Source organism: Melanaphis sacchari, unplaced genomic scaffold (assembly GCF_002803265.2).
Source record: "Melanaphis sacchari strain LSU unplaced genomic scaffold, SCAv2.0 Contig65_pilon_pilon, whole genome shotgun sequence".
NCBI classification, from domain to species: domain Eukaryota; kingdom Metazoa; phylum Arthropoda; class Insecta; order Hemiptera; family Aphididae; genus Melanaphis; species Melanaphis sacchari.
The window spans coordinates 281,676-294,236 of NW_020271469.1; the positions used below are offsets into that span (position 1 = coordinate 281,676).

The 12,561-nt window shown below is 25.2% G+C and overlaps 1 protein-coding gene and 1 non-coding gene across 2 annotated transcripts; one reads left to right on the forward strand and one right to left on the reverse strand.

The window, feature by feature from the left end:
- Positions 1-2,272: 2,272 nt before the first annotated feature.
- Positions 2,273-5,968, reverse strand: LOC112600557. The gene is made up of 2 exons (XM_025347816.1): positions 5,768-5,968; positions 2,273-3,094 (listed from the first exon to the last, which is right to left on the reverse strand). The coding sequence occupies exons 1-2, from the start codon at positions 5,768-5,770 to the stop codon at positions 2,705-2,707; spliced, it is 393 nt and encodes a 130-aa protein (XP_025203601.1). The 5' UTR covers positions 5,771-5,968; the 3' UTR covers positions 2,273-2,704.
- Positions 5,969-9,902: 3,934 nt separating this feature from the next.
- Positions 9,903-10,012, forward strand: LOC112600668. Its single transcript, XR_003115013.1, has one exon. It is a non-coding gene; the product is annotated as a small nucleolar RNA U3 (small nucleolar RNA).
- The last annotated feature ends 2,549 nt before the right edge of the window (positions 10,013-12,561 follow it).

Here is a 12,561-nt window from a genome sequence, read left to right on the forward strand (position 1 = left end):
AGTAGTACTATAAATTAGGCAAATTAAGCTTATCCAAATATTCTATTTTTATTCTGGAAGCATCCCTAGTAGTAATTTTTATTGAAATCGGATAAACTGTACACAACTTATTGTTATAATAATACTATACATAACAACTATGGAATATAATTTAATTTTAATTAAAAAAAATACAAATTCATGAATCTTTAATTAACTAAAATCATCTTGATATAAATCAATGAGTAATTAAACATTGTTCAAAACCGCATTTAACGGTTAATTATTGCAATTATTTGTTTGCGAAATAATGACCGGAATATGGTAGGAGCTGATTTTATTCCTATCAAATAGGCTGAGTTCAATAATTTCAAGGGACACTATTTTTTTTTTCATCGTTGAGGTACATCTTTTTTATATTTTCCTGATTTGAGTCCAGAATTTGTACAAAACATAAATATTGAAACAATATTACATGCTTGAAAAATAATCATTGTCTTATTGGTGATAAATACTTACAATGCACATAAGCACCCTAAAATTTAGTATTGTTACTGGTGACCATTGATTACAAGGAAAAATAAAACTTGAGTCAAAAATTTAAAAGTAAATAAATACATAAACATATATAATGTAATGCAATCTAGACTTAAACATATAGGTGAAGACTTAATATAATTAAAGGAAAGTTGTTACTATTTAATTTTTATTGGATTAAGTGAGCCGTAGACATTAAAAGAACAAACAAGCTTAATAGTTTATGTTTAATTTAGTGAATATTAAAACACACACTAACTATTTTAATTAAATTATACAGTTAAAATTGTTACAAAATTGGATATTTAACCTAAAAATAATAATTTTAGTTATTTGGTTGTAATTTCAAAATATATTATTAGTATGGATTTAAAATTATTCACAGCTATAATTTAACATATTATTATTATGTATCCATACGTAGTATTCTATATTTACTATACACTGTGAAATTTTCAAAATATTTAGATTAATCTAAAGCTATTACTAAACTATCCAGATTAGTAAAATATAAAAATAATATGTTTATACTCAGAATAGTGGAAAGATTTCAATAACTTTTAAGACATAATTCAGAATCTCCATTACAGTTCACTCGTGATCTCAAATTTGGTCTATCTTATCTAAAATCAATAAAACTAAAATTACATAGAAAAATATTGATGAATAATACTTAAACGCTGTACGGTATATGAAAAAAAAAATAATGATTCTAAGAAATCTTCAATTCCTGCATAAGTATTTTAAGAATGCAAAACAATTTAATAATTGATAAAAAAATTTCAACATACCGCTTTGATCCTTTTATCGAATATAAAACTTTTGAAAACAAGTATGACCTCATCATTAATTTTACTTTAGATCAATTTTTTTGTTATTGTTTTATTTATTTATTTTAAATTTACACAACTTGTGTCTCAAATTTCTGATATTTTTAATTCTTAAAACCAAATTAGGGGGAAAAAATGAAGTTAATTTTAATAAATAAACTTTATTGGAAGTTCATTATGAAATAAAATTGAAAGAAAACACTAATTAGGTGATATAATTCTAACATAGCTTGTCATTTAAATTAAATGTAAATGCTGAACAAAGAATTAAAATAACGTTTAAATGTATTATAAAATGTAAATGGTGGCTTGGTATGGCGCGTTGGCTGCTGCATTCCGCGACTGGAAGTAAGTAACGGCCACAGCTACTAGTTCCCGGATGGGTGACCACCCGAGCTCATAGTGGTTAAAAATCTTGCCACACATACACGTGTTTGCTATCAACCGTAACAACCATAAAAATCGTAAAAACCAACCTACTTGTACCAACCTTACCTCTACCCACAGTTCATAACCCCTACAACAGCTAATAGCCCTTGTCGCCGGGCTTAAGTTCAATAAAAAAAAAAAAAAAAAAAATGTACCTAAATGTAAAATATTTAAAATATTTTTCACGTTAATTCTTATAGTTAAACGAAACTTGTTTATCTAAGCCCTCATTAGTCGTTTGTATTGCTAAAGCACAAAAATACAATACAAAATAAAATAAAATAATTTATTACTTGATATAAAAATTAAATAATAAATATATTAAGTACAAAATTAAAATAAATTATTAAATAATAGGTATTAAAAATACTTTTACATTGATGTTGTTACAATATTTTTTGAATTTAGTTATACTTGCTTATTGTCAAATAAATAACTAATCTAAATTACAGTTTTTATCTAATATTAATAGTTTTATTTTTTTTTTTCGAATGATAAACACTCATTAGCTTGAAATTGGTGAACAAAAGTGTAATTCAATTTAATTCCATAATATATTTAAAACTGTAAACAACAAATCAACTAAAAATATATATACCTTATTCCATTAGTAACATATTTAGTTAGTCAAAAATGATCTATACGACTATATGAAATATAGAAGGTTACATTGAAAAGCAAACATCTAGCGATTTATTACAAGTATAAATATTTTAAATTGAATCAATAAAACGTAGACATATTTATATGGATAAGTTTGAACCTCTTGGGACAATATTATTATATTTTGCTACTACCTGAATCAATTTCTATTATTCAGAGACGTTAAGATTTGTGATTATAATACAATATATGTTATAATATAGCGCTTTCAGGAGTCAGGACACGTCTCTTGATGGAAAATTTCAATCGCACTGCTGCTGTTGTTATTAAATGTTAGTTTGACGTCTCGACGGTGCAAAGCTGCTGACTTGCTGTGTTTGTGGTTGTACCGCCGGTTGTACCGCCGGTTGCGGTTGGTATCTGATACTATTCAGCATTGCGGCATTCACATACCAAAACGGTTGCTTGTCTCTAGGATACTCATTTGTTATTCTGTCAACCAGTTCTTTTTCCACGTTATATATCGGCTGCTTTTCCGAACCCAGGAATGGGTCAGGAGTAGAATTTTCGCCGATCCTGTTGCCCAAGTCCCCATTGTTTGGTAGATTTTGGGGTAAGACGCTTGGGTACTGATTACTGCTAGATGCATAAAATGGCTTTTGAGCACATATGCAAGTTAATAGCACTGCAAAAACAATTGAAGACCGTAGTAAACTCTGAAAAAATATAAAAAAATAACGTATAAGGTCTTACTAATAGCACTGGTTGAGATCAGGAGTATTTAAATCAAGATAACATTCATTTAAATAAACTATTTTATTGACTTCTGCGACGATCTTTGCCCAAAGTTGCGCAATATTTTTTTTTAATTTAAATAATTAATAAATATGTCCTGAACTAAACATAGTTTTATTTCTATCTCAAATGTATTAATTTAATATAGTACTATAAGATTTTTACTATTTGTTTTCAAAACAAATAAATTAAGTACTTACTAACATATGTCTATTCAATTATAAATATTATTTATAATTGAATAAACATATATGTATTAAAATATATTAAGCACATTTTAATATTGCGTATTTTAATCTTTCAAACAGATTTTTATCTGTTGATACTTTAGACCTGCAACATGGTGATAAATACTTATAATACAGACTACGGAAAATACTATCATAATAGTGTAATTATTCCAATATTCGCGTGGCACCTATAATTATGATATATTAATTTATTATAATATACACAAATAATAACCGGTTCGGTGACAACTAACATAACCGCCAATTGTTTTTGCGGATGGCAGACTTTTATCGTACATTGCACGTGCAGATCCTATAACCACTATACCTACCAATACAAGTACGTCCCAATATTCGTACCACATTATCCCAGGCTCATCAAAAGGAAATAAACTAAATTAAATCCAAATTTCCATTGTTTTATTTTAATCCCTTATTTCTTTTTACTTTATTATAATTTCTACTTCATATATTTTATTTAAGATAGTAAAAAATGATCATTGAGAATCCATCATCGTGTTTACAATTTCACAATATTTTGTTATAATGAATTACAACTTAAAAATATCAAATTAACAATCTCAACATTTAAAAAAAAAATTTAATTTTTATTCATACAAAACTAAACTAAAAGTTAAGATACAATGTATATTATGTTATGTTTATATAATTATATAGTGCATAATGTTATTATCCCATGCAACTACAACCGACAGTTTTTGATAAATGCGATACAAATCAGAAGATTTTTTTTTTCTTCTGAGATTCAAAAACAGTCGCAAAGGTAGACGTAGACACGTAAAAAATAAATTAAAAGAACTGCTCGAATATCCATTGTATAATTCGCAAGCAATGTGCTGCAAATGTGTTATTATGAGATTATGTAGTATTAATTTTTTTGGATAATATTTTCATTAAATTAAATTTCCTAACCCAATATCAATCCGTCATATTGCGTTTTAGACTTTTAGCACAATATAATAAAGCATAATATGCGTCTGCCCTTCATTGATCTACAGGCGCACAACTGACATCTGCAACCTTTTAGTATCATTTAATTATAACTAGAGCGTAGATTTATATACACATTAAAAACCAACCAAATATGCACTAAAAAATCTTGAATATGCATAAATATAGATACTAAAATGTTAAAATATGCACAAAAAATAACAAATATGCAAAAAAAAATTATTTTTTGAACAGTAGTGAAATAATGTCAATATTCAACTATGACCGTATTCGATATTTTCTTATCTTGATATACGTATTCTATTTCCCCGATTATTGATCTAAGGTCATATTTGGAAAAACCATTTTTACTTATTAATTTATTCTGATATTAATCGAAACTATAAAAATTTAATATTTTTTTCTTATATTATAATAGACTGCAATAGTATATATTATTTAAAAAATGTTAAAAAAACATCAAAATATGCACTAAAGTCTAAAAGATGAAAATATATGCTATTAAAATTGTAAAATAAGTCCTTAAAATAGAAAAATGTCGAAATATGCATAAATATGCACTAAAAAAGTTTTTTAAATCATTATGTTATAAAACAAATTTTGTGCTCACTTAGCATATTATACGATCAATCAGAATAAATATGCAAATGCATACAAATTCGTGCTTTAATTATAACTATCAAAGATCCATTCTGACTTCACTTCTACTATAAACACTATTTGCTTTTTATTTAACTCATCGTCACAATCCTAAACAAAATGAACATAATTTATTGTCACGAATCATGAGACAATTTTATTTTAACTTCCTAGATAAAATACATGTATAATATAGGTATCTAAAATGTATATTAAACATTATAGAACCATAATTATTAGTAGTTTGTACCAATGGATTTGTATTTAAAAATAAACACTAACCACAGTCCATAACTGTATTTATTATTGTTCTATAATAGTTATTAAGTACCTACTTATTTGATGAAAAATCATAAATAACAATTTTAAAACAACATTTAATTATAATAACCTTTGAATCTCTTAGATAAATTATAATAATCTTTAAACTTATCAAAATATTTCCACCTAAGAGTACATGACTATATTATTTACTTATTATACTTATTATTTATGCTATTCGTTTAAAATAGCATAAATATTTATTTTATGTAACATATATACCTATATAGTTATATAGATTCTAACAGATATTATGCCTCTATAGACTGCCTACCAAAGTTGATTTTAATACTAAAAGTTAATAGATTCGTTTATCAAAAATTAAATGAAAAATATATTTCTTTCTTAATTCATTTAAATCCAATATGATAATATTGAACGTAATAAAGGTATATTTTACAATCTATATGTTAGTATAAAAATAATATTTACCATTTTTCAGTAGATTGACTCGGCAAATCCTCTAAATAAGTAATAAATAATTGAGTATTATAAATTCAAAATTGTGATTTTTAAAAATATTGAGCACTTATTTTACACTTTCTAAGTACAACCGTTTACTACGACGTAACGCTAAGCAGTTAACACTAAACGTTGACCACTGTCAGGTTAAGATTTATAAACCGATGTTTAGCAGAGAGAATTTATACGTTATTATTTTCTAGAATGGTAGGTGAGTAGGTTATAGGTAGGAAAATACGTCTCAAATCCCCTCCCACGTTTACAGAGTTACAAATCCAGTACCTATAAATCTACTATATAACATAACAGTTTATAGTGATCTACAGTCAACACAAATACGTGGTTCATATAATTTATAGGTGTTATTATTATTTTTATGGACATGGTAAACGTCATCGGAAAAACACGAATAATAATTCCTCTCCTAAACAATTGTTTAAGAATAATAAAAAAAATACTTACAAGATAACTATATTTTATTTACTTTGATATAAGTTTATTTATTACGTCATGTTTAAATTGGTGTATTTACTATTTTGCTAATATAAATTAATCATCTGAAAATTAGGCGATTATCCACTATAAGAACATGTCAAAGCCAAATTGATTTTTACAAAATTGCTGTTATTGATACTCAAACATTAGAATGTATTGCTAATTGCTATCAATCATTATTTTCTGGAAAAATATTACCATTCATATCAAATATAATTTCATAATTAAATTATTATAAAAGTATCATTACAATAAATGTATTATTAATAATACTTGTGTAACAGTTTTACGGACTACCAACTGAGATCCAGGATAAAATAACTATTTGGCTGTTATTACTTTAATTGAATAATCTATGTCAATAATATAATATATTCACTTAACTAGTAAATACCTATACAAAAAGTTTGAAGTTTAAAAACTTCAAAATACAAAATACAAAATCCTTTTAGACAATAACAAACAGTTATTAAAATGTTTGTTTTTATTAATTGAATTTCTAACTGCATTTTAAACTTTGAAATTTCCTCACAAAAAACTCTTAACGGGCAACAAAAAAGTTCTTATTATAGATAAAATTTTTAAATAGAATTACATAAATTGAATTTTAATTGAATATTGTAGTTCCCAAAAATATTTTGTTTAATAAAACAAATTTCAGTGTATCTCCTAATTTGAAAATTAAGCTCAATATAGTATCAAGTTTAAATTGTCTAGAGCTTTTCACATTTTAACTTTCTTTTTTTGTAATAGTGTTAAGTTTTAAATAAATACGAATATAGTAGCGAGAAAGGTATGTGAGGAGAAAGCCCATTTACAAGTGTTTAAACAGATTACGATTCTATACATAATTTGTACACAATTTCTAACTTCGGTTATGTTAAGGTTGTTAATAGTTGAATTAAAAACATTTGTTTTACAAATTTATTCAAGTTTAATAAACGTATTCAGAGTATATTATTAAATATATATTATGTATGTAGGTATATAATTATTATTTATTAAAATCTTTATATGAATAATGAATGTATGATATTATGAATACATATTAATATAATTTTAGAAATATAGAACTTCATAGTTTGGTTAATTTTATTATGTATACATCTGCAATAAGTTTATTCAATACCTATAGAAATTTGAACACGTAACGTATAACGAAAACTAATCACTGACTTACATGAATTATGAAATATATGTTGTGTAGCGATATTATTATGTAAATCAAGTGGAACAATAAATAATCTATAAGTATAAAATCCAAATACCTCACTTACTGATTACTGTATCTCGAAAACTACTCAACCAATTAACTCAAAATTTAGAATAGAGATTCCTCTAATTATTTCACAGAGCAATAAGAAAGGATAATGTTTTATAAATTAAATGTATAATAATAATAATACCTAATTGTAATAATAGGCGGTAAATGGACCTAAATGGCCCGTAAAAGCCTTGACGAGAAAAATATTGCAATAATGATTAATGACTAAATATAATAATAATGTACCATAAATAAAATGTAAATATAAAGTTTATAAAAAAAATCTTCATTTATTTTCTTAATTAATTTCCCCTCTCCCGTAGAAAAATGTCAGGAGACAACCGTGCAATGATCATGTATCTTGATAAAGGTTCAGTTACCATAATATTATTTAAAATGTAAATATTTATTCGTGACAAGCACCCATGCCTATCTGTAATACAACAATACATAGAACTATATGCAATATGCATACAATGAATAATTCATAATTATACATCTCAGCAGTTATAGTATTTAGTTGAGCGTTGGTTGTTTTTCAAAAAACATATACAGAACAGATATAATATATGAGTACTGTATGCCAAAACAATATAATATATAATATCACAACAACTCGCTAACACCAGGACACTGGTAAAACCTAAACTTAGCCTACTACTAATCTTATATAATATGGGAATTCCGCACTTTTACCAAATGTCCTAGAATTTTTAATTGAAGCTCTAAATTATCATATTATAATTAATAATGAGTTTCTTTCAAAAAACAGATTGGCCGATTAATAAAGCTTATAATATACTATACAAAAATGACGGTTATAATAATAAACATCCAAATGTTACGTATATTAAAAAACTCAATGCTGGGAAGTATTAACTGATTTTCATTGGATCAACTTGATAAAAGATAGAGTTGAATAATATTATATTGTAGGTTTATCTTATTTTTTATTGATAAAAAATGATAATCTTAGTATAAGGAAAGCTATTAACTTCGATTTTATTTATTGTACCTAACTGTTAAGGTATTTAAATACTTTAGTGTAAAATAGTTTATAGTGAGTTATTTTGTATACATCTTTTCAATTACTTTTGTATAAGCAAATGTGTACGACGTAAGTAAGTTATGAAAAGTTTTAAGCTGAAAACATCTGAACATAAATACACGGATACGTAATATAGAATTTCAAAGGATATTGATACATTTACCTTTCCATGTAATTAAAATATTTTAATAGACATATTTTGTATACAATTGTTAATATAAAAATTGATGATAAACGATTTAAATTAGAACTTATTTATTAATATTATGTTTTAAACTGCGCACACTTATACATTTTTGTAGCTACTAATGCTACTATACACACTTATAGTTATAGTAATTTAATACTTACATACAAATTACAATCTTTAATATAATGTTTACTGATTTGAGTATATATCAAGGTCAATTGCTAAATGTCTGTAGTACGTACATTCTCTTAGATCGGATGCAAAACATAAAACCTGGGTAATTCACTGAAAGCCAAAATTATAGTATTGGTTTTACCAATATGCTCATACTTTTACCTTATAAATTATAATTTATAATGTACCAAATACTTATACATAGCAATTCATTTTTATGAAGTAGGTATCTACCTACTTGCCCAGTAAACCATTAAAATATATCTTGAATATATTTTTACGAATCCTGTTGTGTACCTACCGTTTAATAATATAATAATAATTATCTACTTATTTAAATATCATATAGTCTTAATTAAACACGTATATAGCGCTTAATTTAATATTACTACCTAACTATAAAACAAAATAGAAACCGCGGTCATTTACCCGTATTATAATTTATAATATAGGATGTAAATTTATACTCAGACTTAGGTTTAGGTTATAACTATTTATTGATTTAATCAAACTCGAATATTAAAATCAAACCATTAATCTAATATATTATTTAAATTTATAAATAATGAAATCAAAAATAAACTATAAAGATTCTGAATATAATTTGCGGTTGTTAGATAAATAGATAAATAGCATTTTTCAAAACTATTTTCAAATCTATTGAAAATCGTTAAGTGGTACCTACTAATTTCGTCATTAAACTTTTAACTTTAATAATAATCAATAAATATAGTATGTTATTTAAACATAATAATGTATTATAGAAATATAGACACAATATAACTGTTGTTTAATAGATAAAGCCGATAAGAGTAACGCATTCGATACATTTTAATCAACGGGTTTTATTTATCTTTGACTGGCGTATCGCGAATAAGTGATTTTGATTTTTATTATACCTAAGTACCTACAAACAAAGCACTGCCTACAATTTTAAATCATACTTCATAGGATCATTTCTTTAGTATACTTTGTCAGATCTCTCCTCTCTGTGCAGATCGACATCAGCAACAATGATGAAACTAGTCCGTCCATATCAAATGTGAGATCACTGATTAACTGATTATCGCTCCCCGAAAAACTGGAAAAGTCGCTATGATGTATAGGTAAATATTGGCCTGTTGGCGAGTGAACCTCGTCGTCGAGTGAGTAAATCTAGGTTAGATCCATTGATTTTAAACATCATGTAGATACGGCATTCCTAACTTTGCTAAACATACGATTTTTGGCCAACATACAAAGAGAGAAATGGGTCACTGTATGGATTTGTTAAATTTGAATTAAATTATAAATCATTGTACCTACACGAAAACGATTCTAAGCGAAAACTGCTAGTCTATATTTTTAAGAACAATATGTATTATGTATAATTTTTCTGCTATTGAACAAATTGGTTTCCAAACACAAATCATATATTATATTATACTATGTAATAATTATTATATTCACTACTGTTTACAATTATAATCTACGATTTCGTTTACAATTATTATTATACTAGCTGTTACTAACAGAGATATAATTTAAAACCAATACTACCGTAGAGCACATGTAAATAGCATCATTAGCATCATAAGTTTAATATAAATGTTTTAAAATTGAAATTGTGTGTACTGTGTAGTAAGTAATAATATGTAAATACCTACGTAGAATAACAAAAATATTTAAGTTCATTTCAATAATAGGTACGTATTACATAAATAACAATAAAATGACTAAAAACATATTATTTTTCAAAAATCCAAAAAATTGAAATATTTAAGTAAATAAAACAAAAATAAATCGAAATATTTTGAAATTTATACCATATCCATAAATAATAATATAAAATGAATATTTGATGAAAATATCTCGGTAGGTATATCTAAAATATGATTAGGTTATTCGTTTTTGAGTTATAAAAAAAAAAAAGTTGCTGTTGTAAATTTTTTCTCGTGATTACAGATCATCAAGAAAAGTACTTCTACTAGGAAATTTACTCCGAATACTAATAGATTCAATTTTCTACCAGAAACAAACCATAAATTCAAAGATTGTAACATTTTTTCTACTACACAAAAAGTGTTTAGGTACAAACACACACAGACGTCATTATTAGTGAAAAAAATCATTCTGCTCAGAATTTAAAATAAACTTTATGAACTATTTTGTTATGTCATGACGAAAAATAGCTAGTTAAACTTACATACATTTTACAATGCTGTAAAAATTATCACGGTTTAGTCGTTAGATATGTAGATTAGTTGATAGATATGTCATAAAAATTTATAGTCATGAAAAAAATAGCTATTAAAACTTTATAACTCATTAATGGCTCATCCTCGTGATTTTTCCCACACGTGAAAAAATAAGTAAATACGTAATTTTGTTGATTTTTATGTTAATGCAAATACTACAATACAGTACATACGTTTTTTTTTTAGTATTAATGCAATATTAATAATTATATGGGTAAAGGGTAGGAATATAAAGAATATTAATATATGTTAATGAACTAAAATAATAAGAAATATTTACTCATAATATTTTCGTGGTAAGCCTTGATGAAAGAACATTCGCCACTTCGCCAGTCATCCATTCTTTGATTAGCTCTTATTTTTTTTTTTAACAGTAGTAAATCTAATCTGATAACTAGTAAATGGAGGTGGAGATTCAAAAAGGTCACGACGCTATTTTCCTTTGAGATATATAAGCAGGTTTGGAAGATACTTCAAGATTGTGTATTATAACTGCTTTTTGAACAAATTTTTAATTTAGATCGGGATCTAAAGTGTATAGTTTGCGGAAATATCATACGTCCAAACTAATTTAATTAGTGATTTATAAATAAGCAATTTAGTAAAACACATGATTAGCATTTTTAGTGTACCAAACTTAAGCTATTTACTTATATGGGCTATATGTGTTACCTAGTTACTTATTAAAAAACCATGTTGATATAGATATTTACTTGTTTCAAAAAATTAAATTTACGTGTTAACCTCATATTTTACATTGGGTACCGAACAAGCTACAATATTTTGATAATCTCAATGTCAATTGCTAGCATAATAGATATTTGCAATATTATTCGTAGAGAAACATCAATTCTGTTTCTATCACTTCAATATTTAACTATCTTAATTTTAAAAAATCAATAGTGAAATTAGATTAAATAACAAAAATAAATAAGTGTTTATTTCTGTTTTGTTGGTCTAAAAACAGCTATTTAACAATGTCAGAAATATTATATCAATTTTTGAATAAAAAAAAGTTAAAAATAATATTTAAAAACATCAAAATATTCATAAATATTAAATTTTAACTTTAAATTGTTTTTGTAATTAGATAAAAACTATAAAACAAAAATATTTTACACAAATCTATAGAAAAAAAAGATTTTATGACACATGAGAGGGCCAAAAAGGTTAAAAATATAAAATTTGAATTTTTGTTCTATCCCCAAAAACCCAATTTTAATACAAGAACAATAAACTAAAATATTTAGAAGTGTTAGTGTACTAACTCCAGAACCGTAACAAGGTCCATCATTGCTACTAGCCATTAATGAACAAACAAAAAAAAATTCTGTTGAATGAAGAATGTCAGTATGA